Here is a 21,438-nt window from a genome sequence, read left to right on the forward strand (position 1 = left end):
GTGGTTCACCTCCCTGCTCCTGGAAGGAGTAACTTGTCACTGTTTGTAAAGTGTGTGAAAGGAAAAAGCCCACGTATTCTCCCCTTGGATTTCAAGGTGCAGCAGCTTGCAATATCCAGTTCCTCACTCTGTGCAGGGATACTTAAATAACTAAGCTCCACACTTACCCAAACAGTAACAGCAGAAGAAATACTGCCAGTAAGTTACTGTTGTTGCAGAAAGCTGGGATCTGGAAGGCTGAAATAACTCCTACTGAGAGTCCAACAGGGACCATAAAAAGTACCTGCAAAATGATATTAAAAAGATGTTACTGGGACAACAGTTCTTAAACACTTCCCTAGAACAAAGCAGAAGCAACAAAGCCAGGACTGAATTTAGTCCCACAAGTGCAGCTTGGGCATCCTAAGGGAAACCAAACACAGGTGGGTCTCAGTCCTCCCCAGGCTTGCAAGTGAATTCCCACAAAGCCACTTTGAATAGGCAAAGCCTCAACATTGAGGACTGCAGGCAGAAAGTACCTTAAAAAAAGGTTGTGAATAAAAAATACCCCTTTGGGTTTTCTGTTAGCCTTGCAGTCAGACCACTTCATTGTGCCCTGTAAATCTAGTCTTTATAATGTTGAGCCAAGCCAGAGAGCTACCAAACGTCTGCCTTGAGAGGTTCCTCTCTTCCCCAGCTTTGGGATTTAGCAGAATTTACTGGCAGGGATTCACTGAGAAATATCAAGTTGCTGAGAGTGCTGGATTAGTTTCAGCCCGCTGAATACTGATTGTGCAGGGACTCCAGGGATTTTTCCACAGGCTGATATACAAATATGCAGTGCTGGAGCGAGCGCCTGGATCAGGGAGGCAGGCACAGGCCTGCTCCATCCTCCCTGCTGTGCTGCCAAGCCTGACTGCAGCCACGCTGCCTTCGGACCCTTTTTCAGCCCCTCCTTGTGCTGCTGACTAACCACAGCAGCCCCTCCAGGCAGGCAGTTGTGATGCTTTGGTCACTGCCTGGTTGGTGTGTGTTGGTGTTACCAGTACACCCAGAAGCTTTGGCTGTGCTCTGCAGAAAGAGTCAAGGCTCCCATTCCCCACGGGATTTCAGCCCTTAGCCCTCCCTGCACCAAAGGGGGCTGGACACCCAAATGCCCTTGAAGATTCCCTATTTTCAGGAAGTGATGATATCACTGGGATTTTAGGCACTAGCAGAACTGCCTCAGTAGAAATTTGCTGGACACCTGGAGCTGATTCCCATTATAGCACAGCTGGCAATGCCAAGGCTCATGAGCTGAGCTTGCCTGCGCTGGCTGTTCTCTGAGGGAGGGTCTGACCCCACGCACAGGGGGCAACTCATAAGACATTCAGTCTCCAGACACTGTGCATATTCACCCTCTTAGCTCAGCAACGCTTTCCAGCAGGGCTATTAACCCACTGTACCAGGAGGAAACTGAACTTCAGGGAGAACAAGGGCATGCCCACACCCTGGAGTGCAGCACAGTTCTGGGCAGCTCAACAAGGAACAAACTGGTAAATCTACACAGCACCGTGAAAAGGAACTTGCCCATGTCCTGGAATGCATATACCTGCATTTGGATTAAAATCTTTATAATACATAATCTTAAAGAGATCATTCAACCCAGAAATGGATTTTTGCCCAAGAGAGTTGTGTCAGCTGTAGGATGTGTGCTAATGCCCCACCCTGTACACCCAGAGTTCCCAAACAGCTGTAGCCTTGAGCCCCAAAGCCTCACCCCAGATGTGTGGGGCCTGTGTGACAGCGGATCCAGCCCTGCAACTGGCAGCAGAGCAGCTGGCTGCTTCCATGTCAAATGGGAACCAAGCTCCAGCCTGTTCCATGCTGCTCTCCAATAAATGTGCAGTGCTTTGCACACACTCCAGAGAGAAGGAATGCCTTCGCTTGGCAGAACCCAGTGTTGTGGTTTGCACTTAATAGTCTTCAGAGCCCTGGAGAACAATCACTACATAACACTCTGGGTAGTAATAATAATAAGTCTAGGCAATGAACTTTAAATAAAGAACTTCCCCCCCTGCCCCCCACTGTGTAGTGCTACTCTTGGTGCATTTAGGAATGTGAATTATTTACCAGATCATAAACGAAGTTAGTCACCCAGTAGGTTGTCATCCCAATGCCTGAAATATGCTGCAGTTGTTTGGCTTTGGTTTGATGCTCTTTGACCATGTAGAGCACAAAGCTGGCTGTCGTGATGGAGTAGCCAACCAGAACAGACATGGACACTATGATGTCGAGTAAACTGTTGAGCCTGGGGAGAAAGTGGAGAAGGATGTATGTGGTGAGTCAGGGTGGCAGATTTCCCTCTCTGAAGAGGGTTGTTCAGAGCTCAGAAGCAACAAGGTCCTGACTCTGGGACAGCATCCTTTACAATCATGGAATGGTTTGGGTTGGAAGGGATCTCAAAGACCATCCCATTCCACCCCCCTGCCATGGGCAGGGACACCTTCCACTATCCCAGGTTGCTCCAAGCCCCATCCAACTTGGCCTTGGACACTTCCAGGGATGGGGCAGCCACAGCTTCTCTGGGCAACCTGTGCCAGAGCCTCACCACCCTCACAGGGGAGAATTCCTTCCTTTCTTTCTTTCCTCTCTTTGCTGATGTTAATGAGGCCTAGAAAAAGGACTCACAGCACTGAGTCACGGTGCTGTACCATAGCACGTAGTGGAAGGGCCAAAAGGAAAATGATGGCATTATTATTATTATTATTATTATTATTATTGTGCCAAAGCACACAAATCTGGGATGTTGTAACTGCAGCCTCCAGATCTATATGGGATCCTGCAAAGAAACCCTCGTGGGAATCAGCTCTGGTGGCAAGCAAGACACTATTCACGAATAGAGGGAACAAGAGAGAACAGTTTCATCATTTAGAGAAAGATATTCAGCAATTTAGGTTGGTTTATGGTTTCCAGGAAGCTGATTTGCTCCTTTTGAAGCTGAAGAATTCAGGCATCAGCCAAATGAATTCTCTTACATTACTTGCTCTTGACTCTGTCCTCCAGGATATGGGTGAGCTGATAAGAAAATACCTACCAAGAAAAAAAAACACAATAAGAAAAGAAATTGAAAATGTGTCCAACTTAAAGCTTTCTTCATCAGCTCCTGATATGACAGTAATATTGACAGTAATACAGAAAACTGTGAGTAGAGAAGAAAAGCAGATCAAAAAAAGCTCTGTCATCTCAGTGTGATCTTGGGCAGAATCTTGAGCACTCTCATTTTTCCTGTGACTTCACTCTGCTGCACAGCAGATCTGAAATTCAAACCCTAGGCCTTGTTTGTGCATCTGTCTGGGTGACAGCATCATTCCCTTCAGCACTCCCACACCTAAAATTAGGCACATGCTTGTTTCAGGTTAGATTTTCAACACTGACACCTTCAAAACTGATGAATATGTTTTGTTTTAAAGCTGCTGTTTGATGATCTCCCCTCATTCCATTTGTTCTTTTATCATCAGAAACAAATCTTTCCCTACCGCCTTTCTTCACAACTATTACCTTCCTGTGACATATGTCTTCCTCAATATGGGAACTGGGGAGATATGAGCATAAACCCAAGTAAGGTACAGACACTTTTGTTCCCAGTGTGGCAGTGAGTTAATTCTGAACTATTCTTTTCTTAAGAAAAACAAAAAAAAGAGCACTTTGTTCAAAGGAACTAGTAAAATCTAGTTACTGCATTGGTAAGTCCCTGGGTTTTTTTTCTTTAAATCCTTTAAAATGGGTTTGTATCAGGCACAAACTGCAAGAGAGAAATTCTCCGCTGGTGTGCAGGTATCTTCAGATTTGGTGTAAGTACTTCTTTACCAAGGAGAACACTGAGCCCAAAATATACTAACATTGTTCATCACAGTGATTTTGCTGTGTTTGGAGGCAACCTGTGCCTATAAAAACAAAAGGAAGGACATGGGGGGGCTCTGGTGGGCCAGTTCCATCCTCCAGTGCAAGTCTCTGCCATGGTCCCACCAAGAGACAGCCCAGTCTCTAAGACTCCTGCACTTGAGAAGGAGTTTAGATGTTTGTGTGCTTAAAAATGAAGTTCTCAATTCATATTTAGGCACTTCAGTAAATGCTCTGGTTCTCAGGGAGAGCTGCTAGACAGATTTTCTAGAACATCCCACCTCTGGAGTTTAAGCTCCTTACAGCCAGGTGCCAGACGAGGAATTAGGTGATGAAGAATTATTCTGAGTTATTTTCCCTAGGAATGAGCACTCTGACATGGGGATCAGGAAGGAGGAGCCTGTGGGTTTAGCTGACCAAATGCCATACTAAGCAAATGAATTTGAAAGGAGGATTTCATAGGAAATTAATTTTAGAGGAAAAAAACCTCCAAGAACCAAACCTCAGTCTTGTCATCAGGGAGAGAGAGGGAATTAAAATCTTGGACTGCTGATAAAGACTCACAGACAGGAAATGTTCCCCTTCTCCGAAAGGGAGAGAGAGAAAGAAAGAAAGATACTGTCTGTCTAATCTGTTAATACTTCACTATAAAGCCATTTTCCTTTACTGAAGCTTAGGCTAGAAGTCAAAATTTCCATTTCAATGCTTTCTCTTTTTTGTTGGTTGGGATTGAGAGAAGAGAAAGCACAATATACATAAGTCAAAAGCTATTATGACTTGCTTAGTGACAGGGTAAAAAGCTTTTCATGCATTTTTTAAAAAAATATGCACAATCTAAGTCAAACCTCCAAAGCAAGACTGGCACCTCTTTCCAGCTGCTGAAGTGACAACACACTTTTATCTGGCCATTTCAATGGTTCTTAAACCATCATTTATTTGTCACAACAACAAATAGATTGAGCTGCCAGGACCATACCCTGCAGAACGTCTGTTCAATTGTATTTCAAACTGGATTTACTTTACCTCGGGGGAGCCATCCTCATCCATTCACTTTATTTCTCCCATTCTATGGCCTGGATGATTAGTGGGAAGCAGAGAATTATCTGTCTGGTCATTTACTACTAAGCATTTCTTTCCAAAAACACATAAGGAGCGGGACAGATGGAATAAAAACTGCTATTCTTTCCCACTGAAAATCGTTATTTTGCTGGTATAAAATTTTCCCTGTGCAAACTTTCTGGCTGTTCACACGAGCTTCCTGCCTTTGCTCTTGCTACAGCCTGTGTAGGGAATACTGAGACAGAGCAAGAAGCTTCTCTGCTTAATAATTCAGCTGCTCTGTGATGATCCCACCACTGGAAGGGCCTGACTCCAGTCTCCTCTCTTCACAGCAAGGCAGGGGCTGCATCTCTGGGATATCTGACCTGGGGGGCTCGCTGCAAACTCAGAGGGGTGTTTTGGGATGGTGACAGGGACCAGGCACTGGTTCCACTTGTGAGGGGACCCTCGTTGCATTGGTGTTTGAGGTGGGAAGCAGGACATGCTGGTTTGACTTGCAATCAGCATCTGCTGTTTCTTTAATTCATGGTGTGACACTCAAAGCTTCAGACCCATGCCTGTTCCATTCTAGCTCAATCCAGACATGTCAGTGAGGAACAGTCCTGTGAGGAAGGAGACACTGTCACCTATCTAGGACAGCAGGACACTCAGCTGAGGGGAGCTGGGCTTGACCAGGACATGGTTGGAAGGGCACCATTTGTCTAAGAAAGCCAATCAGGAGGGCATTTCTGCACACAAATGCTGCTCTTAGCAAAACAGAGTCCAAAAATTCCTGTATGAGATTTCTCAAATCGGCATCAGCATAAGTCTCTCTCTTGTCCCTGCAGCCCCTTCATGTCTGGAGACAGGCATGCACACAGACAGGCTTCTGCCCATGCTGGAAAGGGAAAGACAGGGTGCCCTGCTTTATCAGCAGGAATTTGGGTTGCTGCAGTACATTACCAAGCTATGAGAAGAGATAACCCCACATGGGCTACTAACGCTCCTTGGATCTGTGTATGTCGTGTGTCAGAGGAAAAATACAACCGAAAATTATATTTCTCACCTAATCTCACTCTCCCCACTCTCATTCAGACACAAGCACACACATACCCACACCCCCTGAGCTGCTCTCAGCAGAAGAGTGACATATTAAAATTTCCTAATCTAAACCACCCCCGGAGACGACCTGAAGTAGCTTTTCTATGCATAACTAATGGGCATGTATCAAGGACAGCTATTCCAGTGCCATGAGGAGAAGCAATAAATCAAAGAGCGACCACTGGCATTTCTTGGATGAAGTGTTTTATGTGGGAGCTGGGGTCCTCCCTGTCCAGCTCCCCTGAGTCTCTGACTAAGACAAATGAACTATGTGATCTATTCATGCTTTTCAATTCTGTTTTTAAAGGAATTGCAGAATTGTGAGTAAAGAAAGGGCCTCATTGAAGTCAAGGTAAGTGTTGTCATTGATTTCAACAGAACCAGGATATCCCCATCAAAGGGGAGAATTTATCTGCTCGTGTAAAGGAACACTTACCATATTTGGATGTCTCATTTTTTGGCAAGTTAGCTCGAAGAATGAAGTTGTTCAAGCTGTTGAGATAGGCTGGGAGGCTGTGATAACCTTCAGGATTGTACCACACCTGCACACAATTGAGAAATTGAAACAATTTGGGAGAGATGTTCCTGATAACGTTTGGTTTGTTCTGCTTGCACGAGCGAATCATTCCATGGTTGCTATCTAAAGTCATAAGCTCTGCAGGTTAAAGAGCAATGACTAAACCATGTCAAGGAATAAAATAAAAGCAGAACTTCTCTTTCAGCACAAGGAGGCCCATCAGCTTCACCTGCCTTCTGGGAGAGAAGCAGCACCAGCTGGAGATGTGACCACATGTACAGAAATTTGGTTCCTTCTCTGTAATACGTTGCTGAGATCTGATGAACACCAGCAGTGGGGATTTCCCCAAGGCAGCTGAGCAGCCCAGTGTCTAAGACCCCTCAAAAACCAGGGGAAAAAACTGCTTTAGGGCAAAAAATAGCCAATTGTCACCTTCTCATTCAGCAACAGCCCTTCCCTTCCCAAGACAACTTTTCTGACCTATGATAAACCCTTTTGTTGGAACCCTCTCTGCAAACATCTCTGCTCCTGCAGGGACACTCTCCTGGCAGCTGGGTTTTGCAGTGAGGGCACAGGATATTGTCAGCTCTCTTGCATTTTCCTGCTACCTCAGATTTCAGCCTTGGTGCTTTACAACATTTTCATTGAGCAGAACCAGAGGAATGGGCATATCAGAATGCACCAGCCAGCCCTCGCTACAGTACATACATCTCCTCATGAGATAAAGGTGCTACTAATTGATCTTTTCACCTCTGTGTAATAAAATTATGACAGCAGAAAAATTGCCTCCTGCTAGCAAGAGAAGTCAGACCAATAAAGAAGAATGGGGAAAGAAAAGGAAATGAGCTGCAAGTCATCTCTGTCATACCAAGCTGAGGATTTCAGGAGGTTTCTCTTTCTTTTCTGCAATATCCATGAATTCAACATCACTTCCCTTGGATCCCACGCTCCCCATGCCAGGAAGAGAGATGGAGATTAGTTACCTTGGTCAGTGTTCTGTTGGGGGGCACTGGCTTGATATCAAACTGGAGATCTGATGTCAAAGGCAGCCCAAAGCTCCAGCCACCATACCTGGGTGAAAACCAGAGGGAAATGCATTGCTACCCTTATCTAAACACTCTAATACCCTTGGCTGGTGCATGCCAACATGCCACTGCCACCCCAGGGAATTCCAGCTTGACTTGAAAGAACTTATCCCAGTGTAGGGCCAAGCCACCACTGCTGCAGGAGCCCTTTTGGCGGGGCAAAAAGAGAAAGAAACTTAGCAACACAATCACAAAACTGTGCTGAAAGCCTCCCTTTGAGAAAGATTCTGGAGCCGTGTGGACTCCTAACCTGCGTGCCTGCCACACTGGAGTAAGGTGACTGCTTCTTACCCAGGAGGTGTACGGCTCAGTTTATCAGTGGCAGATGAACACACTCCTTGACAACCTTAGTGACAGGCTACTTTTGCCCCAAGCCCTGCTGTGTGGCAGAGTCCAGACACACTAACAGCTCCAACAGCCCCATGGCACAAGGCAACATTCAGCCTCTGCTTTCACTGGCATGGCTGTGCCTGTTCAAGTGAGGCACACACCGAGGCTCTTCAGAGACTCAAACCTGGAGGAAAGTCTCTCCTCAGGGTTTACTTCATGATAGGTTGAGTCAGATTTTCCTCTTTTTAAAGATTTCTGAGTCAGACAAAGCCTTGTCTGCAGATCCAGCCCCAACATATCCAGTGATTGACACGTTATCCCTGGGCTATCTCTGCTATGATCAAGCAGAGCACTTGCACAAGCCTTTAATTCCTTGATTGCAGGACACTTTTCCTCCCTTCACCAGATTCCCAGAGAGGCCCTTCTAACCCCCACTGCACTGTCAATTCTCCAAGCACAAGGACATGACAGGTGTAAGAGGCTGCTCCCAGTGCAGTTCAGAGAGGGACTGGAGGTTTGTGCCGTACCGTTTCTGCAGGAAGTCTTTGGTGGTTGCCAGGATATAGGTCTCCACATTGTGCCCTGTAAGGTTGTAAAGTGTCCGTGTGGAGAAGGTCCTTCTGTGAGGGGGAGTGTAGTTCATCTGTGGACATGTCTGAGCAGAGACAAATGAAGAAAAATGTTAGTGTTTGCATTTTAACTAAAAATTACCATATCAGGACAGGATTGAGAGCAGGCAATGGCAACGTTCTGGTCCTGAGACTGATTCCTACAGAAGCTGATCCTTCAGAAAGCAGTGTGCACAGACACACAGCACACATCCCTGCATACTGTCCCAGCATATTTAGGGAGGTGCTTATAAACAACCTTGGCTTAAATCTACACTTCAGTTCTACTGACATCAGTGAGACCTTGAAATGTACTTCATGCTATGCACGAAGATTCTGGCTGAATTAAGGCTGATCCTACTTAGCTGAGGGACTGCACAGACAACTGCAGAGGGCAAAACAACTCACAGAGCAGAAAACTGTGGTGGCCTCAAACTCTCATCTTCCATTTCACAGCAGCTACACTGTACATTTCTGCTTTAATGTCAGTCACTGGGAATGTTTTCCTGGGCTTCAGAGAAACCTTGAATTAGTTCTGAATATATAATTTAAAATAGTGAGGGTCAAAGTCACATGGACTGTTTCATGAGGTTGAAGTGTCCTACCAGACAGCACGCTGGCTGCTTCCTTCAGTTCATCCATAACAAAAGCCCTGCACTCCCCCATTGTGCATGTGTTCATCAGAATACACAGAACAGTTTCCTCCATGCTGAGGAACACCTGCCTGTGCCCACTGGAGGTGAGAATCAGCTTTGAACATTATCCTGACTTACTGGAGAAATTATGCCAATACTTTTAATGATGTGAAATTAAGTGTATGTCCAGAAAACTGCAGAAAATAGCTGCATTTTAAAGAATGACTAAGAATGTTCAACTAAGTACATCCTTTATCTTACAAATGGCTTCACACTGTGCCACAAGTCTGATTTTCTACTAGAAAAAAGCTGAAGACAGGTGAACAGCACTGGAGGGAGGAGAGCTCAACCCCAAACTGAACTGTAAAACTGTAACACACTTGGGGCAGAATCTGCCTCTTCCCCACTAAGCCCAGCAGTGCCCTTATCTGGCTCTGTATGTACCATCATAATGCAAATAATTAATATTATTAATCATAATTTTTTATAACAAGGAGCAGATCAAGACTTTGCATAAAGTTAAATTCTGAAGAGCAAGCAGCAATAATAGCTGTGCTTTTATATAATGACAGTGCTTGTATAAGATGAAATTTTCCTCTTGAATACACACTCACCTCTGCTAAATGGGACAATCAAACGACATTCAAAAACACCATTAAACCTTTTTCTACCGTGGGGAGTGAGGCAGGTACATAAGAGTGTGAATCTTATGAGGAGGCTGTTTCCTTTCCTGGCCCCAAGCTGGTGCAGACAGTGGTTATCCAGTGTACAAAATCAAAAAGGCCAAAGAGAGACAGGAGGATTCTGAACGCTGAGTCACCCTTAGCATCATGCCTGCCCATAAAACCACTCCCAACATACAAGGCCCCCCAAAAATCCCCCCAAGCCCCCTCACTTTTGGGTTTATCCAAATTACCTGGATGCCATCTGTGCAGTTGCAGGCAGAATACTTAGTTCCCTGGTTTCCACTGGTAATCCACTGGCCAAGCATGTCCTCTGTCAAACACTGCCTGAAAACGAACACATTTTCCTCTGAGGCTCTCCATGCTCAGGTGTGCAAACGAAGCTAATTGCTGTCATGTTTAATGACAGCAAGGCTGCCAGTTGAGCAGCTTCAGCAAAAAAGCAGACCTTCTTGTCAGCTCTGGGCACTTCAGGGAATACCCCTCCTCCTGCTGTTCTCGTGCCTCTCGGCAGAGAGCCCTCGCAGCTCCCCGCGCCTGGATTCGCTCAGTTGCTCAGAAAAGAATCCAGACACCACTTTTCCCACAGTAGACAGTGCAAGGAGTTGGCACACAAAGGCCAAAAGCATCTCAAAAGAGCCCAGGAATAAGGGCTGTTGTCCAGGCAATAGCTGGGCAGTCCTGTGATGGACCGTATTGCCCAGGCTGTCACTGTAAATTCCCAGGATAAATATTTGCCTGCAGATACATGGCACACACAACCATGCAAGTCTGCCCAGGATCTTACTACCAGTTCCTTGAGAATTTATCTGCAGAGCCTAGAATGAACCAGCCCTCATGACACAGCTTTTACATAGAGGTAACCAAAGCTCTGCTGAGAACTTGCTTTGTGGGCTCACTATATAACTGGTATTATTGGGACAGCTAGGACCACTTCCCAGAGGTGAGCATTGCTTGATTCATCCTGGCATCCTGCCACCACCAAAGCTGCTTCCTCACTATTCATAGCAATAAAGGAGCCCACTTGTGGTGGTGAATACTTGAGGCAAGCAAAGAACATCAGTGTCAGGGTCCTGGGGCCATGTGGAACTCCTTAAAGCACAGTGTAGTTTCCTGCCTTTAAGAACATCTACAGTTCTGGGCTGGCAGACTCAAGCCTTCACTCCAAGCTCTCAGCAGGGCTGAGGTCTGCTTTACACCAACCAGGTCTACATAGCTCCCTGCTCACAGCTCACTCACATCCAAGCAAATGGTCAGTGAGCCTCTCCTAAGGAGCTGAAAGAGTCTGCAAGCCAAGCTGGAGACAGGCAGAGCCTTTTCTCTGCAGGTGGCACCAATGCATGAAAATTCTGAAGATGATCAAAGATGGTTATTAAGGTCTAATGGCTAATAATGTCATGCCAATTACCTTGCAGATTCAGAGTTTAAGTGGGAAAAAACCCAACAACTACTTACGAATTGCTTTCGTTCATGCACGTGTTATCCGTTCCAGGGAAAGCAAGCATCGAAGCAACTAAAGCACCTGTGGTTTCATTAAAATTCCTAAGATTTAACAAAGAAAAAAGAAAACAGGAAAAGGTTCAAAGAACTTCCACTATTACTAAGCAGAGGAAAATTGTTTGAATGAGACAGGATATATTTAAGGTGTTCAATAAATATTTGTGGAAACATCACTGAAGTACATGCAGTACATGAGAACAGTCACACTGGTTAAAAGGACTGCCCAACACCTGGAGCTACTCCAGTGCCTCTAGATCCAAGCAAGATACTGATGAACTTTTGGACAATCAAGATTCTATTTCCAGGGAAAATGCAACTACTGCAATTTGCAGGCACTACTTCCAGCCTTGTCTCAATCAGCTCTCTCATCTGTGACACCCATTTGGCTTTGGTCATTCTTGAAGCTCCTTGGTTCTGCCCCAGCTCTCTAGCAATGATCCATCAGGAGAAGCTGGGAACATTAGGAACAGAGGACTTGGACATGCAGCTCTGGCTCATTCCCCCATCTAGCAGGATTGAAGTAGAAAGGCATGAGCAGTCCTGGGAAAGGACACCTAGAGCAGGCACACTTGCTTTAGAGCTAAATTTTATATTTCTGACTTAGAGCTGAGAACCACTGGAGAAGGAAAGAAGTTCACAACATGAAAACAGGATGATACAAATTATAATCATTTTGGTAATAGGATTTTTAAGCACAATGAAGTAATTAAATGGTGACATCTTAATCATGCTGGAGAAGCACATGCTCTTCAAACTGCCTGTGTGGCTTGGACTAGCAGGGCCTAGGCAGGAAAGCACGTTCTGTACTGACAGAGAGGAGGGTGATGCAGACAGCTCACAGGATGGATAGAATTTTAATCCCAGAGTTGTAATGCTGGAGACAACTGACGCGGGGACCTCCATTTCTCACTGGGGCAAGTGTGTATATATCAAGAAAATTCCTATGGCTGTCAAAGGGCCAGAGGACTCCAATGGAAACACCAAGAACATTCCTCACACATTTCATAGTTAATTCCAACTGAGAGGTTGTTCTTCTGGAGCTTTTTAATTGCTGGTCTGAACCAAGCCATCTGCCCCAGAGATCCCTTAGGACAGGATTTCTACATAACTGCATAACATAACTACACTAACACTTCTCCACTGGCTATGCTTAGAAATAATCCTGAAGGCAAAACTGGCTCATTATAACCCAATGTGTTTAGGAGTCACCAAGACCACCACTCACCCAAAGAAGTCTGCCTGGTCAGATGTGCCATACAGAGAGGGGGACAGCAGGAGCTCGGGATATTCGGTCTCCTTGGTTCTCAGTGTCCCAAGTCCCATGGCAGCCATCACGAAGAGGACTGGGAGGATGACCTGAGCGATGAAGCCTCTGACATCCCGCCGGGTGTGGTGGAATCTCTTGATGAACAAAGCTGAAGTCTTCTTCAGCAGCAGTGGCAAACCCTGCAGGCTTTTGGATCTGATCAGGAGCTGATCTGGGTACAAAGGAAGACGTTTGTCATGGATGAGTATTTGTGCAGTGCAGGGAACTGATGGTTATAGTACTCTGGGAGTACATTTCTCCTCCTGCACACCCTTAAAGATGGAAAATCAAAACTACTAAGCTGGAACATGCACAGGGTCAGGCTTGGGACAGGACTCAGATTCTGGCTTGAGTCTTAAGCTCATGTAACACCAGTCTTTTTATTTCATTTCAAATGTGTACATGTACTGATTTTCAGTTTAGATCTTGCAAGAGAAATACGGACTTACAGATGCTCTAAGTTATCTACATTCTTCCTACCCAGCTACAACTTACAGGGGAAGCATATTATTCTTAGATTTACAAACTGAAATTTTTCATCATTTAAAAAACAGGTCCTCAGAAAAATCAATAACAGAATTAATCCTGAAATTAGAAAACAAGCACAAACCACTTGACCTTGTGCATGGAGAGATTTTGTGGTACAGTGAAAGTAGAGCCAAAATCCTGTGCAACCTATTCCTCTTCATGAAATATTAACCTATATAATACAACATGAAGCAAATCCTTTTCAATCTTCTGTTTAAGGGTGACACAAAACACTTCTCTACACATGAGTGACTGTTTACAGTAACATTTACACTGCAGGTCAGCTTTGAGAAGTGAATACAAAAATACCTCTGAGTTGCCCTTTGGATGCCTCCCTAACTATAAATGGTGTTAAGTAGAAAAAAATGTTTCTACCCCAAGAAAGCATTTCAACCAGGTATTTGGCCATTTTGGGGTTGTGCCACCTTCAGCAGCTCTCAAGCCCTCAGGGACAGTGGGGTAGCTTGATCCTCTTCTGAATGTGAATTTATTGCACTGTCTGGTCCTTTGGGCTCCTTTACCATACAGCAACATCTGGGACACAGCAAAAAAGTAGCAAGGAGGAGCCAGCTCAGAGCTGTGCTGCTTTTCTAACAGACTAAGGGGTTTCCACAAAGTTTCTTTCCAATTCTGCTACTTATGGAGAAATAATCCGCTACATCTATTACAGCAATTACTTTCAGAGGTACACATTTACTCTTTCACCCACACGCTGTATTTGATTAGCTTAAAACCTGGATCAATTTAAAGGAAGGCAGATGCAAACAAAATCCCTCTGTAATTTATCCTGTGATTCAGACTGTTCCAAACCAGAGGATCTAAAGAACTGATGAGTGCTGTATTTCTAGTGATTTATTGGTTTTGTGATTCCTGGCTGGATGAAATGTGGTTTTCAACAAAGAAAGAAGACAGGGAGCTCAAATCAGTCCATCTGTCACTGTTTGCATCTGTGATAGATCTGGAATAAAACCCGGAGGTAATTGAGTACCGTCTCTGTCTGTGAAGGTGTCTGTGCTCACAGACATTCCGTCACTGCCACTGTGACCACTGGCTCCAGGCAGCTGGTGGGGTAGTGCAGCATCTTCTTGCTGGTCCTTTACCAGCTCTTTTGTCAGATTGAGAAACACCTATAGCAAGAAAATATGAAGGAAAATTTGTCCAAATGACTCCATTTACCAAAACAATTACCAGAATCCACTCTTCTGCTTCATAGCTGTAGTTGGTGCAGCGATTGTGCATTACAATCCTCTTTCTATTCCATTTGTGCTCTGTTTTTATCAGTGTAAAATTGTTGTTGTCCAGCTCCCTGTCACCTCCTGTCTCTCTTCTGCTGCAGCAGTGGAAATTCAAACCTTTGCAGCTGCCCCTTGGACTCACCTTGTCCTAGAACCCCCTGCTCTGTGGCCAGTGAGTAGGTGTGAACAAGGCTGCACTTCATCTCAGGCCCTACATAACCCTACTCTCACACCCACAAAGTGAGCAGCACACAGGAGTTCTCTGCATGGCACCAGGGAAGAAACAGGGAGAGCTGTTTCCCTGGAATATTTTCCCCTCTAGCCTCTGACAGCCCCACTGCCTCCTCGCTGGGACTGTGCAGCCATAGCACCCAAGCTGCACATGGTACATGATGTATAACTTATTCTTGCTGCCTGGGGAAAACACCTTAAAAGCAAGAAACCATTTCTGAGTAGAAAGGTAACAATCTTCCTCCTTCCTTTCTGCAAGACAAGGTCAGCACTGCTCATAATTTACTTTTTGTTTCTGATGCAATTAAATGTGTTTATTTGACCAAAGATTTCCCATGGGAAGAAAGGTGCCTGTGCTAAGATGCACCAGGTGACTCAATTGTACAACACAGTGATTTCAGCATTCATGCTCAAGTCCATCGTTTAGATGGTTTGCTGACTCCTTCCCATCTCCAGAGGCATGGAGGCCAGGAGAATAGTTCCAGGGGAAACACATCATTGCCCTCTCTCCTTAGTCTAACTCCAGTATCTCATTTTCTGAGCTGTTAGCAAGGTGAGACAGTGCAAACTTTGTGCATTAGTATATGTATAGATTTATGGATACACCTACACACTCACATGTTCCTAAGTGTAACTCGCTGTACAACCAAACCACTTCTTCCCTGCCTGAAACTCCCACATCCAAAACATGCCACCATCTAGCCCAGGAAGCAGAGCTACAGCAGAGCTGTGAAATTAATCTCCATAACATTTCCTTACATCCAGTGGATCCTGAGCTCATACCTCTTCCACAGTCGTGTTTGAAATCCCGTAGCAGCCAAGGTGCAGATCATTCAAGCTGCTGTCCAGGGCTCTGAGAAGCGCCTGGTAGGCCCCTGAGACTGTGGACTTGAAAGGGGGAAGCACATACACGAGCTCTCCACCAATATCCTCCTTGAGATAAGCCTCTGGAAGATGGGACTGGATCAAGGAGGTCACTGCTGAGGTGTCACACTCCTCTATCATGTTCTGAAAAAGAAAAACAATCTGTGGTCACTGAGAGGGTTGTGAGGTCAAACTTCCTCCTGCAGGATGTAGCCCAAATCCTGTCCCAGAGCATAATCCAGAAGTGATCTCAGACCAGGTACTCAACACTCCAAGGTAAATAGCAAAGCAGATGAAAGGGGGTTTCTGTCCCTTGAAAAGGGATGTGTGGCACTGAGCTCATCTTGGTCCATCCAAAACCTCGCTGGGCTCCCTCTGCCTACAGGGATTGAGGTTGGGCTCAATCAACCACTCTGTACTGGTTTGAGGGTTTGTGGTACAACAGAGACAAGGCCTGGCCATCAGGGAGCTGCCACCTGAGCTTGGCTGCCAGCATACACACACTCTCTTTCCCAAGAAAAACAAGGCTTGCACATGGGTCTTTTTTCATTTTCTCTATCTCTACTGCCAGCAATTTGGAAGAGGGACTGGTCTCCCATGGTATCTGCTCATTATTCTGTGTGCTGGGCCCACCAACAGCACTGTAATGAACACCGTCAAGAGCAAAGTTCCTCACTCCTTGCAAGCAGAACACTTTGCCTCAGGCCAGACAGTGTGGATGGACTCTTTCCATCTGCTTTATTCCTCTGAACTCCAGAGTTCTCAGTCTGCATCCAGCCTTGTCTTTAACACTCAAGGAGACCCTGTTCTTTTTCAACAAAGCAGAGCACTGATGCTCCTGTTTCCAAGGGTCATGGAGGCTGTTCTGGTGGCCTTACTGGAGAGCCTTCCTCTGCTTTGAGGAAAGCAGGGACACATGTTCTGTGGGCATCTCTCACTGAGAAGCAGCATGCCCACATCCAGATCCTCAACAGCTCTTTGGTACTGCTATCCTTGGATCTGTCACTCAGCTCCTGTCAGTACAGCTCTAAGTGCCTACATTCCTCAACAAGCCTGGATGGCTCCCTCAGAGACAGAACTCCAGCTCCAGGACCAGCTCAGACACAAACCTTCTTTTTGGTGAGTGTCAGATGGTATCCATCACCAAAGGTTTCCTTGAGGTAGAAAGGTGAACCACAGCATTTAAGCCCTCCATGCTCTAGGAAGGCAATTCGGTCGCTCAGAACTTCGGCTTCATCCAAGTGATGTGTTGAGAGAATGATGGTTCTGCCTGGAAAACACAAAGCTGATGTCAGCCACCACAGAATGAACACACATGGTCACCTGAGACAGGAGGAAGCCTTGATGAGTGAGGGGACACTGAGTATCAGGTGAAAATCAACTGCATTTTTTTGTAATTATTAGTCATATTGGATGACAGGCAACAGCAGAGAGAAGCTGAAAGTTACTGTATTTTAAATTCTGTGTTAGGGTAAAGTTACTTTTCAAATGACACTGAATTTACAGAAACCAACCAGGATGCACCCTCCAGACCTGCAAAATCCCAGTCTCCCACAGTTCTTTCTCTGTGCCCTCCAAAACCCACAGTTCAAAGCCCCTGATCCCGTATTCGCAAAAGTGACATGAAGTCCCCCTCGCCACTGGGCAGCATCTCATTTAATCACAGTACCTTTTTTATTCTTGGAGATAATTTCCCAAATACTCCTCCGGGAGCATGGATCAACCCCTGTGGTTGGTTCATCAAGTATCACCACCCTTGATCCACCCAGGAGAGCAATGGCTATGGATAACTTCCTCTTCATCCCCCCGGACAGGGCACCAGCCAGCTTGTGACGGTGGCTGTACAGCCCAGTCTCCTTCAAGGTCCTTGAAAACAAAGGAAAAACAACCCCAAAAGGTTGTCCTTCAGGCATCTTTTAAAAGCAGGGAATCTGAAAATACCCAAAAACCCCCCATAACTGCAAATGAAAAACTGCTCAAGTATGATCTGCTCTACTGAGTGATCACAGAGCAGGGAGACGAGTCACCCTGTAGCTCAGTCATCGGGATTTTAATTTAAAACATTTTTTAGGATGTTTTCAAAGTTTCCATCTGACAAGTCAAGGTTAAAGGCTCAACCCCATCAACTGAGACATCAAGATTCAAACTCCCTGGGATTCTCTGGCTGCTTCACTTCTCTGCAGAACCAATAAAGCCAACATCATCTTTCTGACTGGTTGATTAAATCTTTTTCAGAAGAAAACTGTAAAGCAGCAAGGACTAGACCCTTAGCCCTATAAATTCATCTCCAAAGAATTACCACAGAAGCTTGTAAACCTCCTGGAGAGGAGACACTGTTTTCTTACAGCCACAGGTATCAATATATTCCTGTAGTCAGACCAGGGTATCATTTGAACCTTAAACTGGATCTGCAGCTCTCCTCAAATCCATTAATTTGTGCTTTGCAGTGACACTGGCACTACCACACAACAATTTCTCTCTCTTCTCCAACCCTGCTGTTTTTATACCTCTTCACTTCTTGGTAGAGCTCTTCTTTACTCCAGTGAGGGACTTTGATGTACCCGTAGAGCAGCAGGTGTTCCTTCGTGGTGAGGTAGTTAAATAGCACATTGTGCTGCATACACACCCCCATGTTCTTCCTGATGACCTCCTGGTCAGTCCTGATATCTTTGCCACACACAAAGATAGTACCTGATGATGTAGGGAACAATCCAGTCAAAATAGATCTGAAGGAAAAACAAAGAGAGAGAGGAGTTAGAAAAAGGAGAAAACCATAGGTAATTTTTTTCACGTGGTCCTGTACCTGTCATCACTTTCAAGGTTTCCTTGTATCACCATCCCACTCCTTCCAGCCAGAGGCCACTCCCCACTGTGTCTCCTGCTGCCTCACCATGCTCTGGCATGCCCATTAACATCCATGGACATCCCTGTATCCTTCTGTAGGAACGTGAGGGCAAGCACCAAGCTCACCCACTGAACCCTGGCCACTTCTATCTTCTTCAGGCTTCCTCTCCCTACTCAGACCACTGCACATTCCATGCACCAACACTCACGAACACCCTCGACTTCCAGTATAATTACTGGGAATTCACGTAATGCAGTTACACTCCATTCTTTGAGGTTTGCCTGCAGCACCCCGACAGCCTTATACTGTAACCACAACTGACACTGAAACTCACCTCTTCATTTACTAACCACATCAGAGGTGGAAGACTGGTTTCACTGCCATTACTAATGAGAAACGGGAGAGGACTTCCAGACAAGACACCTCACAGTGGGCAGCACTTTCATCTAGTTCAACTAAATAATTACCCACCGAGAAATGGCCAACAGACCTGAGCCAAACACCCTCTGCTCAGAATAGCTACTTGCACATTACAGCTCATTTTTGGAGCTGTCCTGGAGGGACTACAGGGATGAGATGCATGTCAGACTGCCCTTCACCTTCCCAGAGCTTCTCTCTCTCCTGGGACTTTTAACCATCATTAAAAAGCAGTAACTTGTGACCTTACTCGGGATTTGAAGCCTGCACTAAGTTTCAAGAAGGTTTTATACTTTTCTGCACATCACCTTTGCCTACACTTTGCAAACAGAATATGAGATGAACTGATAATAAGCTGAGATGAAGCACACATCTGTCTTACTGGTTTTGGCTCTTCTGAGGCTTCTATTTATCAGCTTAATGTTGCTTTCAGAGATATGCACATATATATCAGTGGAGAAATCAAGTTCTACAGGTCTGTTTTAGTGCTGTTATCTAACAAGTCAAATAATAATTTATAAACAGCAAGGCTGAAATGCCAATGCATTAATCCCCTGCCATTCCAGCCCAGCCAACACATGAGCCTCTACAGCTGAAGTGTATCTTTATTAAGTTTTCTTGCTAGTATTGCTTCAGCTTTGGTGTGTGCACCAGCTACCCACAGCATCCAGAACAGCCTAACCCCAGGCACCAAAGTGCCATGGAACAAAACACCTCAGTAGTTGCTGTGCTGGGTATTACAGGTGTCTCACGAGATTAAAAAGCGTGTCCCTAAGCAGCAAAGAACCTTTTAGAACCTGAAGAATTCAAACAGATACAGGAACTCCTGAGGTCATCCATGAGCCAGATAAAACTACATGAGAGTTTTGGCCTAATACAGTAAGTTTCTCAGTCTCCCACCACTGCCCAGCCCCACTTGCTCTCTCCTTCACCCACTCACACCCCACAGTATAAAAGAGAGCTGCTTTAAAGGGCACGCACATGGTTGTAGTTTTCCCAGCTCCATTGTGTCCCAGCAGGGAAGTGATATTCCCTTCATAGAAGTTGAGGCTGAGGTTGTCCACTGCAGCTCTGGATCCATAAACCTTTGTTATGCCATGGAGGGAGACTCCCAAGGGGAGATCAGTGGGCTCCGGTTCCAGGTGAGGGTGGGGGGCACCTTCGACATCGAAGAGAAGGGGCACAGGTCAGTTACTGCACTGCAGCAGCTCTTTGTGATACTTTTCTCACCTCAGAGATAAGCAGGGCTTTTAAAACCAAAATACAGCCAAGGCAGGTGCCTTTCATCCAGGAACGTTGTGAACATGTCACTGGATCTGTATCATTTTGAGCTCTCCTGGATTTCTCCTTTTTACTTCTGCAGCTTCTAATCACTCCTGACAATAGGCATTAATCACTTCTGAAAAGGTCTCATATCTAGGTGTTTCAGAGCACCTAACTTAATTTACACTAAGCAAGCACAGAAAATTAGAGGACATACAGCAAAACTGCTGAGGTATTTTCAGTTGGGTACAACCAAAAAAGCTTTTCTGTGTGAGCTCACAATATTTTACAGGCTAAACATTTCAAGAGATGAACAAAGAAGCAAACATCCCATTTGCCAAGTGGAAACTCGTATTTGCTTGCACAAACAAAAGTGTATTTCTACACAGAGTGTTGTAGACAGAGATAAGCACGTAAGGTAACTGCCCAGCTACAACATACATGAATATGCATGGGACAAGCAGTACTGGATCTCCACACCAAATAGGAAGAAAAAATATAATTTAAAAGCCAAATCTCCATTCATGTAAGTACCAGCTTCCAATTTTTCCTGTGCTACAAAATGAGGATCAATAGATAAATGTGTTTTCTGAGTATGGTGCCCCCTTAGAAATTTGGCTCTGTTTAACTAAAATATAAGTTATCATTGCTACCCCATGTAGTATCCACATACATATCTTATTGTTGAGGGTGACTTCTTTCCTTAACATCAGCTTGGAGAAGAGAAGGCCTCTTTGTTTCTCATTCCAGAAGGGGAGGTAACCGTTGTATTCGATCCAGTAAGATGGAAGCAATGGGAAATACCAGGGAGCAGCCATGCCATATCTACCTGCAGGAAGAGGAGTCTCATCCAGGTGTCTGTTCCCCAGGAAGTATCACTATTTGGGGTGCACTCAAAATAGTCAAAATGAACTTCACAGAGATCTCTACCCTCTTGATGTGCTCATGTGCTACTGAGACTTAGTAGAGGGTTTGCCTGATTGGCACAACAGGAAGCACTCCCTAATTTGTTATTCTGAGTAACTCCATAGCTGGAGGGCAGGAGTACTTCATGTTTTCCACTGGGTAGATTTCCTTATGCCAGTGGACTGCTTCATTAGGTGGGGAAGAAAAGCAGAAGACAAATGTACTGGCTCTTGCCCAAGGCAGGAATCACTTTTTGAAATCAAATGATGTAAGTAACACAACTCAAAATCACTCAGCTGACAAATGCAGGCCAACATGCTCTGTTCTCATTCTCACCCACCAGACTGCAAACATATCCTCCTGTGTCCTTGGCTTCAGCTTCTCAGGAGACCCACCTACCCATGTAATAAGCTGAGGAACCCTAATTCTCCCCTGCTCTGCTCTGCCTCGGTGTCATTAACAGCTCAGACATCCACTAAGTCGTG

General features: G+C 45.2%; 1 protein-coding gene across 4 annotated transcripts in view; it reads right to left on the reverse strand.

Annotated features, from left to right (window-relative positions):
- ABCA12 (ATP binding cassette subfamily A member 12) overlaps nt 1–21,438 on the reverse strand; it is a 107,975-nt gene that overhangs the window by 12,329 nt on the left and 74,208 nt on the right. For 3 of the 4 annotated variants that reach the window (XM_027678020.1, XM_027678021.1, XM_027678019.1), the window contains 16 exons: nt 20,721–20,876; nt 19,766–19,943; nt 18,030–18,248; nt 17,192–17,388; nt 16,632–16,792; nt 15,442–15,666; nt 14,181–14,319; nt 12,584–12,836; nt 11,314–11,400; nt 10,092–10,185; nt 8,460–8,587; nt 7,501–7,588; nt 6,437–6,542; nt 2,997–3,051; nt 2,092–2,269; nt 168–283 (listed from right to left, as the gene is read on the reverse strand). In XM_027678020.1, coding sequence (XP_027533821.1) covers nt 168–283; nt 2,092–2,269; nt 2,997–3,051; nt 6,437–6,542; nt 7,501–7,588; nt 8,460–8,587; nt 10,092–10,185; nt 11,314–11,400; nt 12,584–12,836; nt 14,181–14,319; nt 15,442–15,666; nt 16,632–16,792; nt 17,192–17,388; nt 18,030–18,248; nt 19,766–19,943; nt 20,721–20,876 — 2,380 coding nt within the window. Of the gene's footprint in view, nt 1–167; nt 284–2,091; nt 2,270–2,996; nt 3,052–6,436; nt 6,543–7,500; nt 7,589–8,459; nt 8,588–10,091; nt 10,186–11,313; nt 11,401–12,583; nt 12,837–14,180; nt 14,320–15,441; nt 15,667–16,631; nt 16,793–17,191; nt 17,389–18,029; nt 18,249–19,765; nt 19,944–20,720; nt 20,877–21,438 lie in introns of those variants that run through there. The other variant, XM_027678022.1, reaches the window with a different exon arrangement.

The sequence above is a fragment of the Neopelma chrysocephalum genome, unplaced genomic scaffold, assembly GCF_003984885.1.
Source record: "Neopelma chrysocephalum unplaced genomic scaffold, ASM398488v2 Primary Assembly neopelma1_44, whole genome shotgun sequence".
Taxonomy (NCBI): Eukaryota; Metazoa; Chordata; class Aves; order Passeriformes; family Pipridae; genus Neopelma; species Neopelma chrysocephalum.